The following is a 16,966-nucleotide window of genomic DNA, read 5'->3' on the forward strand; positions in this document are numbered from 1 at the left end:
GAGCGCGTTTGTCGTGTCGGCTTCAAACTAGCACAGGAGAGAGATTAAACCCTTCTGCTTAAAAGTTGACCAAAGAGTTTTAATATAAATTGATCTTTTAATTTGTATTTATTTGATATTATATCAGATCAATGAGCAGGACATTTTACATAATAAAATAAGTTAATTTTGTCATGCATTTATATATTTCCTAGGGATGCAAATGAATGACCCACCATTGTATACGCGTATCGTATCAATTGTAGCATGCCCAGTAAGATACATTGTTGTCTTCTATCATGTTTCGTCATGCAGGTAGCCCTGGCAGTACCAGCGAACCCAGTATAGAGCCCGAGGGCCAAAGCGGAAGTGGCACAGAAGACAACTACCATCGCAACATGTCATGGCTCCACGTATGTTTATCACAATGTGTATGACTCTTTCGCTGCCCTTCATGTTTCTTCCCCTTCATGTGCGCCTTCTATCCCGACCCAGATCATGATTCTGCTGTGCAACCAGCAGAGCTTCATCTGCACCCACATTGACTTCTGCCACCCGCGCTGCTACCAGCACCACAGCCGCTCCTGCGCCCGATTGGTCCGCGCCATCAAGCTCGTGTACGGAGAAACAGTCGACAGCCTAAGAGAGGACAGCGCCGCTACCACCGGCATAATAAGCGCACGCGCGCAGAAAAACAAAGAAGTACGTTTCACTGTCAGAACTTACCTGACCCAACGTTGTTCTCGTCTGCGTCTCTGAGAGTCTGTTTGACTTTAGTGTTCTGACAAGTCATGCCTGAGGACTCCATCCATGAAGAGGAGGCCCACTGACACCAACATTGAAGGGAAGAAAGACACCGGGATGTTGAAGTACATCAGAAACCAGGTGATGCGATGGCATGGCTTTTGGCTTTGTATTGTTTGAATGGTGTCTTAGACCTGTGTCTCCCTCAGGTGATGAGCTTGTCACCTGCTCCCCTCTCTCTGCTCATCAAAGCTGCTCCCATCCTTACTGATGACATGTACGGAGACGTCCAGCCTGCAGCCTGGGAGCTGCTACTCAGCGTGGATGAACACATGGCAGCTGCTGCTGGTAAAGCTTTGAGCAGTGTTTTAGGCTCCTATCTACTTACTTACTTAGGCCTTAGTATTCCCTGAGGAACATAGGCCGCCGACGAAAGCCTTCCATCCATTCCGGTCTTGTGCCCTTCGGTCGAGTTGTTGCCATCACAGCCCCTCAGCCCTCATCTCCTGTTCCGTGCTTCTTCTCCAGGTTGTTCTTGGTCTCCCTCTGTTTCTTTTTCCCTGTGGGTTCCATGTTAGTGCCTGTTTGGTGATTGATTTATTGGGTTTTCTGAGTGTGTGGCCTATCCAGCTCCACTTCCTTCTCCTGATTTGCAGTTCCACTGGTTCTTGTTTGGTGAGTTCCCACAGGTTGGCATTGGTGATGGTGTCCTAGGACCCAACGGAGGCAACGGTTTACGAATGTCTGTAGTTTAGTTTTTTGTTTGAAGTATTTATTTCAAACCTGCACAATACAACAACACACATTTTTTTTTTTTTACATTTTGGCAGAGACATTTATGCATGGCTTGAAAAGGGGTTGGATGAAGCAATTGCTTATAATATCCCAACCCCTCTCACTCACTCCCTATTTAACATAAACAATATAATACAAGAACAATACCATACAAACAAAAACAAGAAAAACTCCTATACACTAACAATACAATAGTACCACTGTTACTATGGGACAAGACAAGATGAGACAAAACACACACACCCAAACACTCTCTGACCATACACCTCTCTCCCTTCGCTCTGTGCTGAGGGCATCACTCTCTTTCCTCCTCGTACTTCTTCAGTACTTCTTTTTTAAACAGTCTTTTAAATGTAATCATGTTAGAACAGGTTTTTAACTCTTCCCCTAAGTTGTTCCACAGAGTGACTCCACGCACTGAAATGCACATTGATTTTAAAGTTGTTCTAAATTTAGGCAAATGTAATTTGTTGTTTCCTCTTAGACTGTAACTATGGTGAGCATCTCTATCCTGGAATAGGTTTTGTATATTGGATGGTAGAGAGTTTTGGGATGCCCTAAACATAATTTGAGCAGTTTTAAAGTTGATTACATCGTACAGTTTAAGTTGCTTTAACTCCATGAATAGTGGATTTGAATGATGTAAGTAGTGAACATTGGACACAATCCTAATGGCCTTTTTCTGTAGAGTGACTAAAGGCTGTAGATGAGATTTATAACAATTTCCCCAGACTTCAACACAATAGTTTAAATATGACATAATGAATGAATGATACAATAACAGCAGAGCATTGGTGTTCAATAAATGACATGATCTCCTTATCATTCCAACACATTTAGCAACTTTTGTCCTTAGGTAACTTATATGAGGCTTCCATGATATATTTTCATCTATTACCACTCCTAAAAATGAATTTTGTTGGACATATTCTATTGGTGTATCATCAATAACAATCCTGATAGGTATTTCACTTTTGCGATTGCTAAAGAGCATGATTTTGGTCTTCTTTAAATTCAGAGACAATTTGTTGGTATTAAAACCACGTTTTTAACTTGATCATCTCCTCAGTTACAGAGGCCAGAAGTTGCTTCATGTCGTCACCTGCACATGTAATGGTTGTATCGTCAGCAAAGAGGATGAACTTCAGCAGTGTTGATACTTTACATATTTCATTGATATACATTATAAATAGTGTGGGTCCTAGTATCGAGCCCTGGGGGACTCCACAGGTTATGTTCATGAGTGTAGATTGATGTTGGTCGATCTGAACAATCTGCTGTCTCTCATTCAAGTAGCTCTTCAGCCATTTCTCTGCCACTCCCCTTATGCCATAGTTTTCCAGTTTATTTACCAAAATCTGGTGGTCAATGGTATCGAAAGCCTTTTGCAGATCAATAAAAATTCCTATAACAAATTTGTTTTTCTCGATACCATTAGTAATCTCTATTAAATCACTTAAAGCTAATGAAGTTGACCTATTTTGTCGGAACCCATATTGACAATCATATAATAATTTGTGCTTTCCAATGAAGCCACGAAGTCTATTATCAAATAATTTTTCCAATGTTTTTGACAACTGTGGCAGAAGGGAGACGGGCCGGTAATTTGTGTATTGGTGTTTGTCTCCAGATTTGAAGATGGGGATGACTTTTGAGAGTTTCAATTGTGAAGGAAATTGTCCAAGTTAAAAAGATAAATTGCAGATGTATGTGAATGGTTTGATGATTTCTTCCGCTACGTTCCGGACGGTCCTCATGTCGAGGTCAAAAATGTCACGTGATGTTTTGTTCTTGCTTTTCTGAATAGTGAGTATGCTATTGGTGGTTTTCCATGTTTCTGACCTGTAACAACAGGATGGATTTGACATTTGAGTTAAATATTTTCAGTTTGGTTTTGAGATAAATGTTTTTTGCTCTCCATATTTTGTTTAGTATGTTGAATGATGTTCTTGCTATCCCAATTTTGGATTTGACATCTTCATCTGCCCCTCCATCTACACTGATTATGCTCCCCACGTATGTAAAACTGACTACCTCCTCTAATTGATTATGGTCCATTGTTATTGGTGTATTGTTCTTGTTATTGATACGCATGACCTTTGTTTATCTACTACCGTATTTTTCGGAGTATAAATCGCACCGGAGTATAAGTCGCACCTGCCGAAAATGCATAATAAAGAAGGAAAAAAACATATAAGTCGCATTTTTTGGGGAAATTTATTTGATAAAACCCAACACCAAGAATAGACATTTGAAAGGCAATTTAAAATAAATAAAGAATAGTGAACAACAGGCTGAATAAGTGTACGTTATATGACGCATAAATAACCAACTGAGAACGTGCCTGGTATGTTAACGTAACATATTATGGTAAGAGTCATTCAAATAACTATAACATATAGAACATTCTATACGTTTACCAAACAATCTGTCACTCCTAATCGCTAAATCCCATAAAATCTTATACGTCTAGTCTCTTACGTGAATGAGCTAAATAATATTATTTGATATTTTACGGTAATGTGTTAATAATTGCACACATAAGTCGCTCCTGAGTATAAGTCGCACCCCAGGCCAAACTATGAAAAAAACTGCGATTTATAGTCCGAAAAATACGGTATCTACTAAGAGCCAAATAATGCGTGCTAAATTGCGTGTGCGAACTATATAATAGCGTGTTGCCGGTGATCGACGAAGACATTGATAAAACGCAAAAATAGAATTTTGCGTCTACACCAGCTGTCACCATGGAGACACTTAATTCCCTTCACATTTATGGCATTATATGGTCCAACCTGAGGCGTTTCGTCATGTTGTTGACATGCAGCACACAAGTATAATATGAACCACCTTTACTTGGCAATATAGAAGTGTGTTTTAGATTGTTTTTTAACCATAGGCCCACTGTTGGACTGGGAGCGCCCCCTCGAGGGCCACCAAAAAATATCTGTTTCTCAGCTTTGGTCCGTATGGGCCGCAGCAGTACTCAGATGTAATACACTTTCCCACCAGTTATGGCAGCAATGACAATCTCAAACAAACAGGAGAACTATGGATTTAAAGTTTCTTAAGCGCAAAAATTATGACTAAAGTGGTGAAGATGTTTATTTAAGAACCATAATATTATTTATTAATAATTTAGTTAGAATGTATTTTTTATTAGCATTTTGTAATTATATGTTCATTTATTTTTTTATCAGTTTTGATGAATCTGTTCTTTTGCGGTATATTTGATTACCGGTAGTATTTATTTTTGTAATCAACCTGACCTGAGCCTTGATAATATTTGTGAGTAACACATGGTTTCTAATCATTTGACAAGGTTTATCCTCTTAAACTGTAAGTGGGTTAGATATAATTATTGAATACGATTAAAATCAAGAGTAAGACGACTAATTCAGTGTTAGTATTTGAGTGGGCCCCTATCATACTTGCCAACCTTGAGACCTCCGAATTCGGGAGATGGGGGGAGGGGGGGGGCGGGGTTTGGTGGTAGCGGGGGTGTATATTGTAGCGTCCCGGAAGAGTTAGTGCTGCAAGGGGTTCTGGGTATTTGTTCTGTTGTGTTTATGTTGTGTTACGGTGCGGATGTTCTCCCGGAATGTGTTTGTCATTCTTGTTTGGTGTGGGTTCACAGTGTGGCGCATATTTGTAACAGTGTTAAAGTTGTTTATACGGCCACCTTCAGTGTGACCTGTATGGCTGTTGATCAAGTATGCCTTGCATTCACTTATGTGTGTGTAAAAGCCGCATATATTATGTGACTGGGCCGGCACGCTGTTTGTATGGAGGAAAAGCGGACGCTAAAGGCAGCGCCTTTAAGGCACTGCCCCAATATTGTTGTAATCGGGAGAAATTCGGGAGAATGGTTGCCCCGGGAGATTTTCGGGAGGGGCACTGAAATTCGGGAGTCTCCCGGGGAAAATCGGGAGGGTTGGCAAGTATGGCCCCTATGTAGTGGGAAAGTTGAGCCCCGAGGTCAAAAGGTTTTAAACTCCTGATGAGATAACGGAACCTATTTTTAGCACTCTGGGAGGCGCTGTGTGGTGTGTCTGGAATAATCTAGATGCAGAAAAATGCATATTGCAATAAGTTTTTTTAATATTCTAGATATAATAAACTATTTCCTATACAAAAAAATTATAATCAGCCCAATAAGTCATCGAGCAGTTATAAAATGTAATTGCTGAAATATATATTTTTTATGTTGACACACAAATAGGACAGATGATTATCTCTCTCTCCATTGTTTGTCTTTGCAGTTCAATCGGCTAATTTCTCACAGCCATTTGTGCAGTTTGAACGCACATTTCAACGTGCAAAATATGGACGCAAAACAATAGCTGCAAAACAGTTTTAGTCTTGATAAATCACATTGTGTGTGCTAAACTGTTATAAATGCCTCTCTTCCTCACAGTAATTTGGCCTTTCTAATAATCAGCATATACTTTGCATATACATGAAGACACGCTAAATAGATTGTGCTCTCTATTTTTCTCAATTATAACACAATTCTATGTGCATGATCCTAGTCAATCAGCTTTGCGTTCGCTATCAAGTTTGCACCTGTTTTAAAACACGCAAACTCTTTAAAGTTCATGCACTTAGTGTTTCATACCACATGAATAATTAATTTATATTCTTTTCTACCCTTTCTTTTCCATGCTTCCACCGCCAGCGGCAATGTTCCTCCTGTGTGCGGTAAAGGTCCCTGACACAGTGACCGAGATGATGATGGCAGAGTTCCAGCACCATGAGGCCTGCCAGCGCATCAATTCTATCTTCAAGTTTTACACGCTGTGGCGATTCCGCTACCAGGTGTGGCCCCGCATGGAGGAAGGAGCCCAGCAGATCTTTAAGGTATGAAATATTACCAGAGCCTTTGTCAACTTTTGGCTGCATTAGAATGCTGTAGAGGATTTGTTTCTTTGTCTGTTTTAGATTCCCCCTCCGAGCATAAACTTTACCCTGCCATCTCCCATTCTGGGCATGCCTTGCGTCCCTATTTTTGATCCCCCATGGGTTCCCCAGAACACCGGGAGTGTCCAGGACCCAATCAACGAAGACCAGTCCGTAAGTGTGAGCACTGCTCATGTTTCAGAAGTAGGTTTAGTGTACTATATCGCAATTATTTTCTTTATTTTTCCCAACAGTTGCATCCAGTGATAGTATATTATTCTATATTGCATACTTAAATTCACAACAAGTTTGTTGATGTAAATACGTTTCCCTGGTTTAAGGATTTATTAATAATAGCAACACTCTTGTAGAAGCTGGAATTTATTATCATTTGCGTTTTTGACAAATATCAATAAAAGAGCCCATTGAATATTAATGAAATTATGCAAACAGTCGGCGATGTCATTTATCTGAAGAAATATTACAGACAGAAATATTGTATGTCCTTTCGTTTCTTATCCTAAAGCCTATTTTTGAGTGACTTTGAGTTACAGTGCATCCGGAAAGTATTCACAACGATTCAATTTTCAACATTTTATTATCTTACAGCCATTTTTCAAAATGGAATAAATAAATTTTCCCCTCAAAATTCTACAGACAATACCTCATAATGACAATGTGAAAATGTGTATATTTAGTTATTTATATTATTATTATTATTTTTTTTTTTTTTATTAAAAATTACAAAAAATATCAAAAGTACATAAGTCAGTGGTTCTTAACCTGGGTTCAATCGAACCCTAGGGGTTCGGTAAGTCTGCCTCAGGGGTTCAGCGGAGCCTCCGCCGCTTAGGTCAAGACACACCCGACTCATCTTTTATGGATACCCCCAAACAATGTTCCCTCTAATTTTCCATCTGATTTGCAGGTGTGTAATTTGTTGCGAGTTCATGCACTGTGTTGGTTTTGTTCTTGGAACAAGGTGATGTTCATGCACGGTTCATTTTGTGCACCAGTAAAAAAAACATAACTTTGTCTTGAATTTAAAAAAAACAATTTTTTTTTTTTTCACTAAAGAAGGGTTCGGTGAATGCGCATATGAAACTGTTGGGGTTCGGTACCTCCAACAAGGTTAAGAACCACTGACATAAGTATTCACAGTCTTTGCGCAGTACTTTGTTGATGCACCTTTTGGCAGCAATTACAGCCTCAAGTCTTTTTGAATAGGATTCCACAAGGTTGGCACACCTATATTTGGGCAGCTTTGCCCATTCCTCTTTACAGCACCTCTCAAGCTCAATCAGGTTGGGTGGGAAGTGTTGGTTTTCATCCAGTGTGTCTCTGCACACTTATGCATTCATCTTAGTCTAGTCAGGGACTCGGTCTCGGTCACCCAACGCGGTCATTCTGTCAGAGGAGAACATTTCAGAAAGACAACCATCAGGCCTCTATGACACTGGTCACAAACCTTTTCCAGCCAAAGATATCTGGTCTCAGTTAATAACCAAAGCAATATCTACCCCTGCGTCAACTATGTTTTATTTATATATATATATATATATATATATATATATATATATACGGGCCACTTTGGGCACCCCTGCTGTCGAAGCTGACTGTTTACGGCCACTATAGTCTTAGTACTGTAGTTAGGGGTGTAACTACACAAAATTTTTGGTTCGGTACGTACCTCGGTTTAGAGGTCACGGTTCGGTTCATTTTCGGTACAGTAAGAAAACAACAAAATATAAATTTTTGGGTTATTTATTTACCAAATTTGCAAAATCTTTCACCAAAAATATTTTTCTTAGTGGAATATTTGATGTGAAGTAACAGGAACCTTGGATAGGTCAATAATTCATAATAACATTGATTTTGATTCAATATTATGTTTTGAGCAATGACAGTTTGAAAGAAAAAAACAACAACTTTGTTTTATTAGTCAACATTGCAACTTTTTCTAAATTACATTTAACCTTTAAGCTTTATTATTTCACATTTGTTATGTTTTTGTTTATTTTAATAGTATTTTTAGAATGTGCCGTGGGCCTTTAAAACATTAGCTGTGGGCCGCAAATGGCCTCCGGGCCACACTTTTGACACCCCTGCTATAGATAATAAAAAATTAAATCTGATAAATCTATGGATAAAAAGCAGAGCCTGGCGACGCATGCGCGTTTATCATAACTCTCTCTCTCTCTCTCTGTCTCTGCCCCTCCCTCACCAATGCTGCTGCCCGCACAATTTGTTTTGTTTTTAACCCCTTCTTAACCCTGAACGTACATTGAAAATACACGCAACCCTAACTCAAAATGCCGGACATTTGAGGCATTTAAGAAACTCCGCCCGGACAGCCCCGCAAAAGAGGACGTATGGTCAGTCTATCCTAGCCCGGTCCGGTGAAACCGATCGCTGCTAGCATGCTAGCAGCGATCGGTTTCATCGGACATGTCCGTTTTTGCTAGCATTCTAGCAGCTATCGGGCTAGGATAGACTGACCATACGTCCTCTTTTCACCGGACATGTCCTCTTTTGCGGAGCTGTCCGGGCGAAGTTTCTTAAATGCCTCAAATGTCCGGCATTTTGAGTATTGTTTACACAACGTGCAGTACACTACTTAATATGTTCGGTACACCTCCGCACCGAACCAGAAACCCCGTACCGAAACGGTTCGATACAAATACACGTACCGTTACACCCCTAACTGTAGTATATTTGTTCATCCTATGGTCACGTATGGGACGCGAGTCACATGGTTGTCTTACGTCAGCCGGGAATAGTAAAATCGGCTGTTTTACCTGTGATAAAGAGGGGAAAAACGGGGAAGTCCTTCGTTAGCTGCCGCCCTGTTTTATCATATAGTACTGTCTTTGCACATGTTAATGTTTAGTTTTGCATGCCCAATAAATCAATACAAAATCTGTACTTTGGAGCAATGTTCACAGACTTTAGTATGTTAGCTTTCCATCGCAGGCGAGCGACCGTAATGGTCGTTGTTGAGGGAAGAGTTGTTTGATGTTGGATGCTGGAAAATGTCCACTGCAATGCAACAGTAGGCCTTCATGGATTGTTTCAGCTTGGTTTTTGTGCAGGTTATGCAAGGCGTGTTCGCAAGATGAGCATGTTGTGGGGCGTGCAGTCTTGTTCAGGGGTTAAAATGCATGCCTTTTGACGGGTCTGTTGACCAACAAACTCTCTGAGTGGTGGTCTCACTGATGTCATATTAATAAATTTTTTGTGATTGATGGGATGGGGAGCCCTGCTCTATGGTATAGTGGCCTGTCGGAAGCCATTTCTTAGAAAAAGTTTGCCAACATGCACCTGAAATACTCTCAGGCCAGGAGAAACAAAATTCTCTGATCTGATGGGACAAAGATTGAATTATTTGGAGGAAACCAGGCACTGCTCATCACCAGGTCAATACCATTCCTCCAGTGAAGCATGGTGGTGGCAGCATTGCGTAATGACAATAAAGCTGATTCTGATTCTGATGCTGTGAGGATGTTTTTCAGTGGCAGGAACTGGGAGACTTGTCAGGATAAAGGGAAGGATGAATGCAATAATGAACAGACACATCCTGGATGAAGACCAATGCTTCCCATCAAACCTGATGGATTTTGAGAGGTGCTGCAAAGAGGAATGGATGAAACTGCCCAAAGATAGGTGTGCCAAGCTTGTGGCATCACATTTAAAGACTTGAGGCTGTAATTCCTGCCAAAGGTGCATCTACATGGTATTAAGCAAAGGTTGTAATTACATAGGTAAATGTGATCTCTTAGTTTTTGTATTTTGAATACATTTGCAAACATTTTTTCTGAACTTTTCACATTGTCATTATGGGGTATTGGCTTTATAATTTTGAGGACAAAAATGAATTTATTCCATTTTGGAATAAGGCTGCGACATAACAAAATGTGGAAAAAGTAAATCGCTGTGAATATAATATAAATGTAAGCAATGCATCTTTGCTGGTTGCAGCAGCATTGCATTTGATGTGGACTTTGATGAAAAGGTCTTCTTATAAACCTATTAACTTGAGCAGCACAAACGTAACGTCTGTGAAGATTCTAAAGTCCTCCAGGTCATGGTAATCCACAAAAGTTGAAATGAGACAACTGGAATTATTTTTGGTAGTTGAAGATGTTATATCTTTAACCAAAAAAGCTACTTAAATTCTAAATGTTTTGAGGCAGAGTTCCCATATTTATTTCTCTGGTGGGTATAATTCAACTTGTTTGAATAGGAGTAGAAAGAAGCAGAGCGCAAACATTCACCGATGCTTAAATGAAAACCTATAAATCATAGGTTTACTTTAAACATGTATTTGTCATATTTTAGTCAAATAAATTGATTCAGTTTCAGTCGACTAAATTCCTCAACATTAAAAAAAAACTAAAATTACATTAAATTCTGTCGACTAAAATTTAAAGTGTAAAGGATAACACATCTTTGAAGTTGTCGATGATACCACATTTATTAAGGTTATTACAATTACTGTAAAACGTAATAAATCAACACTGCATAACTTAGCATATACAGATGCATTTCAATGAATCTAAATATGGTGCATCACATTATTCCAGAATCAATTCAGACTAAGAGACTAATTAAATAATTTTTTCAGTTAATTTCTGAACGTGCATTCAATAGTGTAGTGTGCTGCGGAGCAGATCGTTCACCGTTTTATTAAGCAAACGAGCTGGGTAGAGCTAGGTGCATGGTGGGGTACAACATATTCACTTGCTCTGAGCGGAGTGTAAAATGAAATTATGCGCAGTGCGTACACTTGTATTAGAATAATTGTATCTATTTAACAGGAAATAATGTAAATGGGACAATAACATGATCATGCAAGTATTTGATGCTCAAATTTTAAAGGGGAACTGCACCTTTTTTTTTTGGAATCGTTAACAATAAATATGAAAGACATGATGTCGGATGTTTTTTTTTTTAATGCATTCTGACTTGTGAATAAACGTACATAAAAGTCAAATGGGAGGTCCTCTATTCCGCCCATAAAACCCCAAAAATAAGGATAGGGGATAGGATAGGTCTTTATTGTCATTGCAACTAGTGCAACGAAACTATGTTTTCAGCACAAACCCGTTCAAGATTAGACAAACAAACAGTGTACAGGGTTACAGAACAGGAACACTGGTCAAAAGGTCAAAAGTGTCCATCATTGAGGTGTCCTCTGGGATGTTTTCAGAACAGCCTGCTCCTGTTGTTGGAGCGTCAAGGCCATTCGAGGGAGTCAAATTCAAATCGTAGATTAGGATTTTTGTTTTTCCGCGAGCAGACATTACAATGGCGTGTCTGTTCTATTCATCCATGCTGGCCCTCATATCCAATTTTTCCCTTACCAGCTTTTCCATGATGTGATCCATCTTGCGATTCAGTTCAGAAATCGCCCCAGTCTGTGATGCCACAGCCCGGCCCAAACCTTCCATTGCGACAAACAGCCTTTGGGCCCCTTGAGTGGCTGCCATCGTCTTACGAATTTGACGATACACTAGAGCAATGCACAGCCCAATCAGCAGGTGCCCCGCGATCACGGTTCCAAATAGGTAGATGTCTTCCACGTCCTCGATGGAAAGGACTGAGAGGCACATGATTCTCCATTTATCCCAGGAATCTCTCACGTACCCCGCAGCAATGGTTCCATCAGGTCAGCCAGGCTCCCCAGAACCTCTTTTCCTCGTCGAAAAGATTTTGTCAATTGAGTCGAGAGTCCAGCTGATCATTTCCATGTCTGATGTTTACATTTGGAGGACAGCGCGAAGAAAGAGGCTTCAAAAAAGTGTAGACAAGACAAAAACAAAGAGAGCAAGCAGGGAGAAGAAGGGAGCGGGAAAAAATGCGACCGCCCTCACCAGAGGCAAGACAGAAATAACCATTCAAAAAGTGCCAACAATACTCCATTTACATTTTGTGACTTAAATATTAACCAAGTATTAGGGATATTGTTATTATAAGCGATAATGCAGACATACTATTTATATCGGCACTGTGATCACAAGCTTGCGTGCAGCTTCCTCGTTTCTTTGCTCGTCAAACTTTTTTCTAGATCATCGTTTACTATCCTCTCACCTGGATATTAGAAGGACGAAGACGTACTCTGACAAGTTGGTACCCTTTGACAGCCAATTTAGACCCGGAAATGGCAAGAACGACACAAAACGACACTTGGTTTGACTCCACTTTTCTTTGCGAGGATTATGAGTCCTTGAAGACGAACGTTACCGCTTTTTTTTTGACCAGACATGGTCGAAAATAAACCTCAAACAGCTGAGATTCACCCGGTCACAACATTAGGTACACCTGCACATTCTCCGATCAATTCAGAATCTGCATAAAAAAGATGCTTTTACCATTCTTTATGTCACTGCATGTCCCATGTCGGTGTTATTATGTGCATGCCAAGATTAGATGAAAATTATATTTTATCCCACCTTTTCTTGTGTTTTCTCAAACTCAACTGGCCTCAGTCAGACAGCGCTCCTCCCCATCTGGCTGATAACTTTACATAATGTCCTAATAAGTACATCCACTTCACTGTGATGTCACAACGAGCCAGACTGCAAAACACTGGGAAGGCATCCAAAACTGCGTGTAATCTCACACCCAAATACTTGAACCTTGTGATTTGATTCTTTGGCATTGTTTAACATGACTATCCAACATTGTAACAACATTTACATGTCAGAAAAGACCAGATTTATCATAGTTCCCCATTAACGAGGGCCTTTCTAGTTAAAGTTTTTCAAGTTTGACATACTGTAGACGGCTTCCTTCATTCTTTGAAAACATCTGTTCTCTCGGTCTAAGAGCTTGTCATTGATGTCCTTACAGAGACCAGAAGAGGCTGCCTTCTTATGTTAAGTCATATGCTTGTGTGACGGTTGCTTGGGCGCCCCGATGTAGCGGTTACTGCAGACTGCGCTACATAAAAACATTGCTGAGCTTGTTTCAAGAAAGTAGGTCATTGGGATGTACCAGTTTTTGTCTAAGGGTGTTATTGGCTTTGAAGTGTGTTGGAATGTTATGTTTGCAGAAAATTCTCCTGAGTTTCTCTGAAAGACCAGCCACGTAAGGGACCACCACAATGTGTGTCCAGTAGCTTGGCCATTTGTTTTATGTACATGTGAGCCTGTAGCACAGCCATGATTTTGCTTGGAGAAATTAATTGAAATAAAAGTTGGTTGTATTCAGTCGAATTTGAAGTAAATCATAGTTCTGGAATGAGATTGGTTCTGAAGTCCTATAGTAGACTACTGCTACTACTTCTACTTCTGCAATGGTTGGCGGTAATGATACGTTGGTTTTCATTCGGAGACAGCGTAAGGGGCATTCAAAACTTTTTCCACCGAGAGCCACATACTGAAAAATCAGAAGCTGCATGTGTCACTTTGACATTTTTCATTTGCAAAAATGACGCTTTATACCGTACAGACATCATTATTGGTTATGGTGTCTAAATGGTTTTTAATTTGACCGTGGTGAATAAATGTTTTTGATTATTGTATATTTTCATTGTTAGCTCATTAAAAACCTGTTTATGAAATACTAAATACTAGAGATGTCCGATAATGGCTTTTTTGCCGATATTCCGATATTGTCCAACTCTTAATTACCGATTCCGATATCAACCGATACCGATATATACAGTCGTGGAATTAACACATTATTATGCCTAATTTTGTTGTGATGCCCCGCTGGATGCATTAAACAATGTAACTAGGTTTTCCAAAATAAATCATCTCAAGTTATGGAAAAAAAAGCCAACATGGCACTGCCATATTTATTATTGAAGTCACAAAGTGCATTTTTTTTAACATGCCTCAAAACAGCAGCTTGGAATTTGGGACATGCTCTTCCTGAGATAATCCTGATACCCACTTGTGTGTGACAATCATTGGTACTTTAACTTTAACTATGGGAAATATTATACTTTGACTTTCACAAAGTGCATTATTTTTTATTTTCTTAAACATGCCTCAAAACAACAGTTACAAAAACAATGAAGGCACACAGCTTCAGTCCAGAGTATACTAGAGCAGGGGCGCCGAAAAGGGGGGGGTAAAGGAGACGGATTCTAGGGGCCCATGATGGAGGGGGGCCCAGAGAGGCCCCTAATGATGATGAAATTATAATACAGAAAAAATAAGGACACTGTGTTGGGGGCCCTGTAAAGATTATTTTCATGGGGCCCAAAATCCCTAGCGGCGCCCCTGTACTAGAGCATACTTGCCAACCTTGAGACCTGAGGTGGGGGGGGCGTGGGGGGGGGGGGGGGGGGGGGGTAGCGGGGGTGTATATTTTAGCGTCCCGGAAGAGTTAGTGCTGCAAGGGGTTGTGGGTATTTGTTCTGTTGTGTTTATGTTGTGTTACGGTGCGGATGTTCTCCCGAATTGTGTTTGTCATTCTTGTTTGGTGTTGGTTCACAGTGTGGCGCATATTTGTAACAGTGTTAAAGTTGTTTATACGGCCAGCGTCAGTGTGACCTGTATGGCTGTTGACTAAGTATGAATTGCATTCCCTTGTGTGTGAAAAGCCAGTGCCTTTAAGGTTTATTTACGCTCTGTACTTCTCCCTACGTCCGTGTACACAGCGGCGTTTTAAAAAGTCATAAATTTTACTTTTTGAAACCGATACCGATAATTTTGATACCGATAATTTCCAATATTACGTTTTAAAGTATTTATCGGCCGATAATATCGGCAATCCGATATTATTGGACATCTCTACTAAATATATATTTTTTTTGCAATATTAAATCCCTCTAGACGTGAAATAACACCCATATAGTCAGCGTTACATTTACTTTACCCAACATAGTAGCATTCGGTGTGTTCCCCTTGCCTAGTCGGAGGATCCTTTAAGACATTGGTCTGGCCGTCCATCGAAGCGTTCAGCACGGCCACCACGTAGAAATACTTTGTCACATCCTGAGTAAATCCTCTCAGTTGGAACTGGGCTTTGATGTGCTGAAACCACAGGCATAGGTTGTTGTGCCAAGAGTTGGCCAACTTGATTTTCGCGGCGATTTTAATCGTGCCGTTATCATTGTGCGGCACAAGTCCCACTGTGTGTTCATGCTGTTGTTGATAGATATCGCTCACGTCAAACGCTCACCAATGTGGAGATGTGTCATTGATGAGGCAGGAGTTGAAGATGACATGCATCAACAGTTTTACTCTCCACTTACCATGAAAAACAGGCACAACAACAATGGCTTCATCTGCATTGAAACAAAGGTTTCCCTTAACTTAAAACTAAAATTTAATTTATACCAAAAAATGCATAAAATTGGCTTAAGAATTTTTTTAAAAATTCAAATCAAGATAGATTGAAGCCGCAAAATACAAATCGCGAAGGGGCGAGACATGACAAAACTGTGTTAGCTTCATGTTGTAATCAACATTTCAACCTTTTTTGCTCTTTTTTCCCCATGTTTCTCTAGTTTTGTTGTCTAGTTTTGTAGTTACAAAGTAAATAAAAAACATTTTTGTTGTTGGCAATGTTGTAGGTGGGGGAGTTACTGCTGCTGACCATCTAGTGGGGTTCCTTCTTTGTAAAGTTTAAGGAGTCTGTAAATGCAATGTGTTGCTCCCCAAGGGTACGGGCGACATAGTGATGTGAGACGATCAATACCCTCTGAAGACATTTGATAATCTTCTTATATTCACTAATGGGATACCTCCTTTTACATTTTTCAAGAATGTTGTCATTTAGTGGACCAGTCATCTTCGTTTTGTAATCTGTGGTGTTAACTGCACATCCCCTGTTGTTTTCTGAGGACTACCCACCTGAGACATAAATGTAGGAACTCTGCATAGTGACTGCTGAATCGTCTTAAGAACTTGGAAACAATTACATTTTGAAGAAGTCGTTTTCAACTAACAAGAAAAAAATCCAGTTGGCGGGATTTTGCAGATCACAAATGTAACACAACCGTTTTCTGTGTTTACATTTTGAAACAAAAAGTTCACTGTTTTGTATCTGTGATGAGTCAAAAGTGGTTCAAACAGCGCTTTAGATTCAGCAATCTCCTGGATTTGATCTGAAATAAACTCCAAAAATAAATGTCAATTTGCCATTTATCTTCCTATCTTTTAAGTTGTAATGCATGTTTATTTTAAGTGTTACAGATTTTGATAAAGACCTTCCTTTTATCATTTTATCTGTCTTTGTTTTTAGTTTCCTGCATTAATTCAGTCAGTCCATGCCATAGTAAGTTTTCTGTCCAGATATTTGTGCTGATGCATCTTTTTACATTAAGTCATAAATGTCAGGAACGGCAAATTTTCTGCATTTTTTTTTGAGTCAGTTGGGGACAATTGGATTTTTGGTTTCCAGAAGTGGGGCAGTTGCATCTTGATGAGTAATTAGCTCTACTGTACTGTATGTCTTTAGGAAAACAACAGCAGCATGCGTCAGACATTGTGCGTTGTGCTGTACCTGCATGGTCATTGGATGACACAGACTTCGCCGTGTATGTTCTCATGTATGTGTATGAGCACGTGCGTCATTTCCATGATATGCAGAA

The 16,966-nt window shown here is 39.8% G+C and overlaps 1 protein-coding gene across 3 annotated transcripts in view; it reads left to right on the forward strand.

Annotated features, from left to right (window-relative positions):
• unc80 (unc-80 homolog (C. elegans)) overlaps positions 1-16,966 on the forward strand; it is a 111,754-nt gene that overhangs the window by 56,253 nt on the left and 38,535 nt on the right. For all 3 annotated transcript variants that reach the window (XM_061985282.1, XM_061985283.1, XM_061985284.1), the window contains 6 exons: positions 295-392; positions 475-681; positions 757-864; positions 933-1,071; positions 6,197-6,378; positions 6,460-6,591. In XM_061985282.1, coding sequence (XP_061841266.1) covers positions 295-392; positions 475-681; positions 757-864; positions 933-1,071; positions 6,197-6,378; positions 6,460-6,591 — 866 coding nt within the window. The remainder of the gene's footprint in view (positions 1-294; positions 393-474; positions 682-756; positions 865-932; positions 1,072-6,196; positions 6,379-6,459; positions 6,592-16,966) is intronic.

This window comes from Nerophis lumbriciformis, linkage group LG23 (assembly GCF_033978685.3).
Source record: "Nerophis lumbriciformis linkage group LG23, RoL_Nlum_v2.1, whole genome shotgun sequence".
Lineage (NCBI taxonomy): Eukaryota > Metazoa > Chordata > Actinopteri > Syngnathiformes > Syngnathidae > Nerophis > Nerophis lumbriciformis.